General features: G+C 35.8%; 2 protein-coding genes across 2 annotated transcripts; both read left to right on the forward strand.

Moving 5' to 3' along the window:
* Positions 1-4: 4 nt before the first annotated feature.
* Positions 5-1,273, forward strand: LOC107088222 (protocadherin gamma-A12-like; the record flags this gene model as incomplete). The annotated part of the gene is made up of 1 exon (XM_015380244.1): positions 5-1,273. A coding segment is annotated over one exon (1,269 nt), but the record flags the coding sequence as incomplete, so codon positions are not given.
* Positions 1,274-4,427: 3,154 nt separating this feature from the next.
* Positions 4,428-6,910, forward strand: LOC107088223 (protocadherin gamma-A11-like; the record flags this gene model as incomplete). The annotated part of the gene is made up of 1 exon (XM_015380245.1): positions 4,428-6,910. A coding segment is annotated over exon 1 (2,379 nt), but the record flags the coding sequence as incomplete, so codon positions are not given.
* Positions 6,911-8,977: the final 2,067 nt, after the last annotated feature.

Genomic DNA, 8,977 nt, shown 5'->3' on the forward strand with positions numbered 1-8,977 from the left:
ATTGGTTCCCTCGATTAAAAACTACTATTCACTGGTGACGACAGGTCAGCTAGATCGTGAATTAGTATCAGTATACAACATTACAATCACTGCTACTGATGAGGGCTCTCCACCTCTGTCTTCTTCTAAAACTGTAAAGTTATCTGTAGCCGATATTAACGACAACCCACCAGTATTTGAGGAACAGTCCTATAATGCATATATTAATGAAAATATCAAACCTGGCTCCACTTTATGCTCCGTTTCTGCCCGAGACCCAGACTGGAGACAAAACGGTACAGTGATTTATTCTCTGTTACCTGCTGAGGTAAACGGTGCTTCTGTATCATCTTATCTATCTGTTAATGGAGACACAGGGGTGATCCATGCTGTGAGGTCATTTGATTATGAACAGTTCAGGAGTTTTAAATTCCAAGTGATGGCCAGAGACAATGGTTCTCCTCCACTCAGCAGCAACGTGACTGTTAGTGTGTTCATATCGGATGTGAATGACAACTCTCCTCAGATTCTGTACCCCAGCCTGGAGGGCAACTCCTTTATGACTGAGCTGGTCCCTAAAGCTGCACAGGGACGCTCTCTGGTCTCCAAAGTCATAGCGGTGGATGCTGACTCTGGACAGAATGCCTGGCTGTCCTATCATATAGTCAAAGCCACTGATCCTGGACTTTTCAGTATTGATCTGCACAGTGGAGAAATCAGGACACAGCGGGACATTTTAGAATCTGACAGCATGAAACAGAACCTGATTGTTGCAGTGATGGATAATGGACAGCCCTCTCTGTCTGCCACCTGTTCCATGTATTTACTTATTTCTGATAACTTGGCTGAGGTGCCAGAACTGAAAGATATTTCTTATGAGAAAAATTCTAAACTGACCTCTTACCTGATTATTGCGCTTGTTTCTGTATCCACCTTCTTTCTGACCTTCATTATCATCATCCTTGGTGTGCGGTTTTGTCGGAGGAGAAAGCCAAGATTGCTGTTTGATGGAGCAGTGGCTATCCCTGGAGCCTACCTCCCTCCTAATTACGCAGATGTTGACGGTACGGGAACTTTACGCAGCGCTTACAATTATGACACATACCTGACAACAGGATCTAGAACCAGTGACTTTAAGTTTGTATCATCCTACAATGACAACACGCTTCCTGCTGACCAGACTCTGAAGAAAACTCCGTCGGACTTTGCTGATATGTTTGGAATATGTGATGATTCTCCTGAGGTAGGAACATTTATGAAGAAGTCAACTCCTCTTATGTTGACTTTTGAGTAATACATATACCAATTTGATTGTGTATTAACTAATTACTGTTATCTAATATTATTCATCTCTTAAAAATCCTTATAGATATGTTAAGAGCATGATAAAGTCTGAAGAAGACTATGGTGTGTTTATGTCTTGTTTTCAGACATTGACTTTTATCCCAGATTAAAAGAACATGTTTCCTTAAATGTTTTTGGAGTTTAAATATTTTAATCCCTTCTACATACTCATAACAAATTCAAAAATCTGTTTTTAAAATGTCTTGACATCATAGAAAAAATACTTAGTTTTGCTTTTTTTTGCAAACTATATATTATTAATCTAAATTTATTCAAAATAATACTATCACTTTAAATATATAAGGAGCATATTTGGTTTGCTGTTGACAGTGTTTTTCATGTTGAAATCATTTCCAACGTGGACATTTAAATGACTGAGACCACTAATTACTTTTTTGACTATTTTAGGTTAAATACCAAGGGTTCCACTCAAAATTACGGCTTCTGGAAAAGTCTGTGATTAATTACTTGTGTCAGATCAAAGTCTAGCAAACAACAACAACAAGAACAGTTTAAGCTCTTTATGTTTGTCCCAACTCTGACTGTTCCCTATTTATTCACTCTGCCATGAGCTCATCTACTGTACACAATTTTTCATTAAGTATTCCCATTGAGTATGTAAATTTCACAATGGATAAAATGGGATGTTATTATTAATTTTACGATTGTGTTGTTGTTGAATAGATTTTTAAAAATACATGTACTTTTATGGTAATGCAATTCACATTGGCTACTTATAGTCTGAAACGTAGATGGATCTTCGCTTCAGTGAATTTATTTCTTTATCAACAATTTTTGTGAATATTATTACTGAAGTGCTCTTTTGTTTTATTTTTATGACCCCAGACACGCTTTCCCTCCGCATTTAGTAGGGTAGGTTATCCTACTGAAACAGAAAAATGCAATCTGCTGATTGTGTGTAGATGCATTTGTTGGTGTATAGTGAATGATTTCAGCAAACCTCTATGTTTGTGTTAAAGGTAATGAAGAATGTTCTTTTTCCAGGTGGANGATCTCTTTTAAGGAAAAAGAACCGGAGAGAAAAAGCTTCAAAGACAGAGAACCTATCTTTAACAATTGTGTATTCAACTAATTACTGTTATCTAATATTGTTCATCTTCTGATATATTAAAATCCTTATAGATATTTTAAAAGTAGGATAAAGTTTGAAGAAGACGTAGGGTATGTTGATATGTCTGGTTTTCAGAAATTGACTTTTATCCCTGAGAAAAACACCACCTGTCCTTAACTGTTTTTGGAGTTTAGATATTTTAATCCCTTGTACATGTGTTTTCCAACTAGGGTATGCAATGCCCTAGTGGTGAGTGCATTGCAAGGGGTAGATGAACATATTTTATTTCTTAGGTTGTAAAATAAACTAGAGCTGGGGTCTGTTTTGGTTTGAGAGGACCAATTGAAAAATTAACAAGCTTTTATCAACCAAAACATACGTTTTTCGTACATGCTTGAGTTTACCTTCAGATTTGACACATATCAAACCAAGCAGAAAAACAGACATGATGTAGAGAACAGCCTGGTATCAGCTATATTTTTCCTTATTTTATTCCCAATGCATTAAGTTTAAATGTTAACCTATAACTAGGAAGCTCCAGTTTTTTATATATATAGGGTTATAATAGGATTTTATTTTGTATTTACTGTGCTTCCTTAGTAACTTTCAGGTAACATAATTATGTTGTTTTTTTTTATTTGAGAAGGAGATAATAGAATGATAAAAATTAAATGCATAAATTAAAAGTTTAGGTAAAATAGTCTTTATCTTATAATCAGATATTGTACATTCCACTTTTGGACATTCATCGATACTTTTGACTGAGAGGGGTACTCATTGTAAGAAAAAAATAAGTAGCAGTTTTCTTATATAAACGTCATTGCAAGGTAGAAATAACTTAGTTTTGCTTTTTGTGCTAACTATATATCATCAATCTAAATGTATAAAAACATGCTGTCACTTGAAATATATAAGCAGCATTTGGTTAGCTGTTATCCGTGTTTTTCGTGTTGAAATGATTTCTAACATGGACATTTAAATCAATGAAGCCATTAATTTATTTTTTATTATTTTACTATATTATGTTACACACCAAGGCTTCCTCTCAAAATGGCCTTTATTTAGGCTTTTGGAAAGGTCCTGATTTATAAGTTGTAAGTCTAAAACTACAACAACAACAACAACATACACTTATTTTTGTTCCAGCTCTAAACGTTCCCTATTTACTTTATGTGTCCTTAGCTCATTTATGCAAACTTGTAAAGTATTCTAATTGAATTTGTATTTACATTTCACAATGCATTAAATCAGAGGTTATTATTAATTTTAAGGTCACGTTGTTGTTGAATAGATTTTAATTATGACTAATGTTCTTTTATGAAATATTTGCTTTTAAAGTACTATTTCTTAAACTGCTGATTTGCTTTGCTGTGGCATCTTGTGGTCTGAAACGTAGATGGATCTTATCTTTAGAAATCAGTGTAATTTTTCTTTGTCAACAATTTTTGTGAATATTAAGTCTGTAGTGGTCTTTTATTTTATTTTCTATATCCCCGCACACTCTTTCCATCCCCATGTAGTAGCGTAGTTTATCCTACTGCAAGAGCAATATGCGATCTGCTGATTGTGTGTAGATGCAGTTGTTGATGTTTGGTGAATGAGTTCAGGAAACCTCTGTGTTTTTCTTAAGAGAAGGCTACCTCAGTATTTATCAGAAGCTTTCATCTTAGTGGCACTTTTTGGAATTTGGTTTAAAATCAGTAGATCAAAAATACGAGTTTCTCAGCGAGAGAGAAAGAGAGAGAGAGATCGAACGTGATTTGACTAAAATCAAGCAGCTCAAATTGCAGTATTTAAACGTGTTTCTCTGACCAGAATGAACAATTTAGCGAAGGAGCCCTTCAGTTTTTTTAGTTTTTTTTTTTTAATAATCGGAATCCTCATACTCACAGTCTAAAAATAAATTCTGTTTTTTGGCTGACGGGGAACCAGGCCGTAATTTCTTGCACAGACTCAGGATGTCGCTCTGTACCAGCACTACATCTTTTGCTGTTAGTATTCTCACAGCAGTATAAAGCAGAATGAAGGAAGGGGTGCCGCAGCTTTCGGAATAAAGAATAAACGCGGCTTTGGATACTGAAGCCCTTTTCTTTTTCCAATATTTTTCCTCTATATAAAACGGACCAGGAGACGAGGATGGCTATCACATGCTTTGCAGGCCCAGGAATTATTTTTTGTATGGTGTTTTTTTATTTACGATCAGCAGAGGCGGATTTGAGTTATTCGTTTCCAGAGGAGATGCGTCGAGGATCACAGGTTGGGAATATCGCCAAAGACTTAGGTCTCGAGGTCGGCAAGCTTTCAGCTCGAAAGGCTCGTATTGATACTGAAGGAAGCCAGAAAAAATATCTTGACATAAACATTCATAACGGAGATTTGATCATCATCGACAGGCTCGACAGAGAAGGCCTTTGTGGAGACAAAGCATCCTGCGTTTTGAATCAGGAGATCATGCTGGAGAATCCATTAGAATTACATCGAGTGAAATTGCATATTCAGGATATTAACGACAATGATCCGCAGTTCAATAGAGAACTGATACAGATTGATATATGGGAATCTGCAGCGAAAGGTGCTCGTTTTCCTATTGAGGAAGCACATGATGCAGACATAGGTCAAAATTCAGTGCAGACTTATAACCTGCAGAACAATGATAATTTTATTCTTGGTGTTGGAACAAATTCTGTGGAGCTTGTCCTGAGCAGAGAACTTGACCGTGAAAAATTAAAAGAGATAGATCTTGTTTTGACTGCTGTGGATGGTGGATCACCACAAAGGACAGGTAGTGTTACGATTCACATCAATGTGTTGGATGCAAATGACAACGTTCCAGTGTTCAACCAGCCAATTTACAGGACCAGCATTCCTGAAAACTCTCCCATAGGTTCTGTTGTTCTAAAGGTCAGTGCAAATGATGCAGACGAAGGACTACATGGTGAAGTAACATATGATTTTGGACACATTTCCAAAGAAGTTAAGGAAATATTTGAAATAGACAGTAAAACGGGTGAAATAAAATTGATAAATGCTATTGACTTTGAATCCGTACCAATTTTTGAACTTCGGGTGACAGCAAAAGATGGATTAGGGCTGACCTCTTATTCCAAGGTCATAATCGATATCTCTGATGTAAATGACAATGCGCCTATTATATATATAAAATCACTCTCCACACCCATTCCTGAGAACGTGCCTCCTGGTACAGAGGTGGGCATAATTAACGTTCAGGACAGAGACTCTGGGAATAACAGACAGATCCGTTGCTCCATCCAAGAAAATTCCCTCTTTAAATTGGACCCTTCTATTAAAAACTATTATTCTCTGGTGACTACAGGACAACTTGACCGTGAACTAGTATCTGATTACAACATTACTATTATTGCAGCTGATGAGGGCTCTCCACCTCTATCCTCCTTTAAAACTGTTCAGTTATCTGTAGCTGATATCAATGACAACCCACCGGTGTTTGAGGAGCAGTCCTATAGCACGTCTGTGAGTGAAAATAACAAACCTGGCTCTTTCTTATGCACAGTTGCTGCTAAAGATCCAGACTGGAGACAAAACGGTACAGTGATTTATTCTCTGTTACCTGCTGAGGTGAATGGTGCCTCAGTTTCTTCTTATCTATCTGTTAATGGAGATACGGGTGTGGTCCATGCTGTGAGATCATTTGACTATGAACAGATCAGAAGTTTCAAAGTCCAGGTTTTGGCCAGGGACAATGGTTCTCCTCCGCTCAGCAGCAATGTTACTGTTAGTGTTTCCATATCGGATGTGAATGACAACTCTCCTCAAATACTTTATCCTGCCCCAGATGACAACTCTTTCATGACTGAGCTGGTCCCAAAAGCTGCACAACGAGGATCTCTGGTCTCCAAAGTCATAGCAGTGGACGCAGACTCTGGACAAAATGCCTGGCTGTCCTATCATATAGTCAAAGCTACTGATCCTGGGCTTTTCAGTATTGATCTGCACAGTGGAGAGATCAGAACACAGCGGGACATTTTAGAATCTGACAGCATGAAACAGAACCTGATTGTTGCAGTGAAAGATAACGGACAGCCCTCTCTGTCTGCCACCTGTTCCATGTATCTACTTATTTCTGATAACTTGGCTGAGGTTCCAGAACTGAAAGATATTTTTTATGATGAGAAGAACTCGAAACTGACCTCTTATCTTATCATTGCGCTGGTTTCTGTGTCCACATTATTTCTGACCTCCATCATTATCATCCTGGGAGTGAGGTTTTGTCGGAGGAGAAAGCCCAGACTGTTGTTTGATGGAGCAGTTGCAATCCCAGGATCTTACATGCCTCCTAATTACGCAGATGTAGATGGGATAGGAACTTTACGCAGCGCCTACAATTATGACACCTACCTGACAACAGGATCTAGAACAAGTGACTTTAAGTTTGTATCATCTTATAATGACAACACTATGCCTGTTGACCAGACTCTGAAGAAAAGTCCAATGGAATTAGTGGATGTCTTTGGAGATAGTGATCCTTCTTCCGAGGTAGGAACAGTTTATTTTATATATTTAAAAGTATTATTATGCTCTATGAGTTCTGCTTCTTTAATTGTTTATTAATTGTAGCAAATCATGACCAAAATTTTACACATCCCCTTTGTATTCCATAACAAACACTTCTAGGTTTAAAATTTAGATTGGTTCATTGGTTAATGTCTGTCTGTGATAATACAATAGAAAAATTAACTGCAACCAATCCCAATAACATAGCTATTTTTTTTTAATATAAAATCAAAAAAGAGACATGAAACTTTTAATTATATGCTTCTATTAGAAAAAACAATATTTGGGGTTTATTTTCTCTGTTGCTGCTGGAAGTAATCGCAGTACAGTATGTGGTGTTGAGCTTTTTAATCAGGAGTGAATGCTCTTCATATTTTTTTTTTTGTTTTGCAGTTTTAAATCTGAATGTTAAGTGTATTCTAAGGTAGTGTTACAGAGTTCTTTCCATTTGTTTTCTTTTTATATAATACACCTTCAATAACATAACAGAAGGTGCTTAATTTAAATCCCTGTAAAAATGTCTCAAGTTTTTTTTCAAATTAAACAGTTACAATTCTAAATTTAGTATTTGAATTATTATTTTCTAAATATTAAGTAAAATTTTTTGTCATATATTTCCCATTGTGTCTAATATCCATTAAGTTTTTTCTTTAACATTTTTTTGTATTTTTTCAGGATTGGGTTTTTCAGTTTGTAATGCTATTTTGTCTCTCCTTGATGTACTCGGACTGATTTGTCTTTCTAGACAAGCTGAGCCACTTGTGTGGGTTGTAGAGTCCGATTAATTCTACTACTAGTGTGAAAGCAGCACTAACATTCAAAAGTTTCCCAAACAGCAGCCATAAAGAATAGGTACTGAGAAGTGCTCCCAGGTCCCCACCTGCAAAAACATTCCTTTATTGAGTGTGTCTTGCTAATTGCCAATAATTTCCACCTGTTTTCCATTCCATTTGCACAACAGCAAGTTAAACTGATTGTTAGTCGGTGTTTCTTCCTAAGTGGAGAGTTTGATTTCACAGAAGTTTGATTGAAGTAATATTGTGTTGTTTACATATTCTTGTCAGTTTTTTGAGAAGTGTATACATGTATTAAGATAAATATTTAGTATTACCACTAAATATGACAAGCACACTGCTCTAACCACTAGGCCAACACTCCCTAGTTTAGTGAAAAAACTACATTTTTAGCTTGCTAAATAAATATTTAGAAAATTACTAAATATCAAATTTAATATATATTTTAAAAGTTAGACATTTTCGTGGTTCATGGTTTTTTTATATATACTTTTTAGGTTTTGATTTTATTGACTTAAGTTGTTAATGATTGCTTTCGTTTTAAGGCAATATATCTACATAACTGATTAAATAAATGAATAAATATTAGAGCAAAGATATTCATATTTCCCATAAGATGGTTCAAAGGTCTCCACAATTCGTTTGAATTGTCAAGTAAAATAGCAGCTTTTTATAGATGTCTGTGTCCCTAGTGCCGTTGCCTCTGTCCCTAGTGCCGTTGCCTCTGTCCCTGGTGCTGATATCTCTGTCCCTGATGCTGGCATTGACCACTGCTTTAACAAACGAATTTTAAAAATACTGAGAAGTTTCTACATGCTGCAAAAAAGTGACGTAGCAGTTTAATTACAATTTCATTCTCAGATTATATAATTTTATCGTCTGTTATGCAACTTTTTATATTAAATACACTCAGCATAGAGATAAACTGTAAATTCAAGTAACCTTTAATTCATGGTTAGCAATATACCTGTAATCTTAGGTTAAGGTAAACCTGAGGCTGAGGCAAAATGCAGTAAGCAAAGTGAATGTAGGTCAGTGTAGAATCTTATTATAAATAGAAAAAAATATCTTATGAAAGTGAGTTCAACTGGCTCACAAAAGACAGTTCAAGTTCCAACTGGCAATTTTATTGTCAGTGAATGCAAAAATCTTAGTAAGGTGAACAATTTTGAGTTGTCGTTTTTACAGTGTATTTCTTTATCAACAATTTTTGTGAATATTATTTCTGAAGTGCTCTTTTGTTTTATTTATATAA

This window comes from Cyprinodon variegatus, unplaced genomic scaffold, assembly GCF_000732505.1.
Source record: "Cyprinodon variegatus isolate N-32 unplaced genomic scaffold, C_variegatus-1.0 Scaffold210, whole genome shotgun sequence".
Taxonomy (NCBI): Eukaryota; Metazoa; Chordata; class Actinopteri; order Cyprinodontiformes; family Cyprinodontidae; genus Cyprinodon; species Cyprinodon variegatus.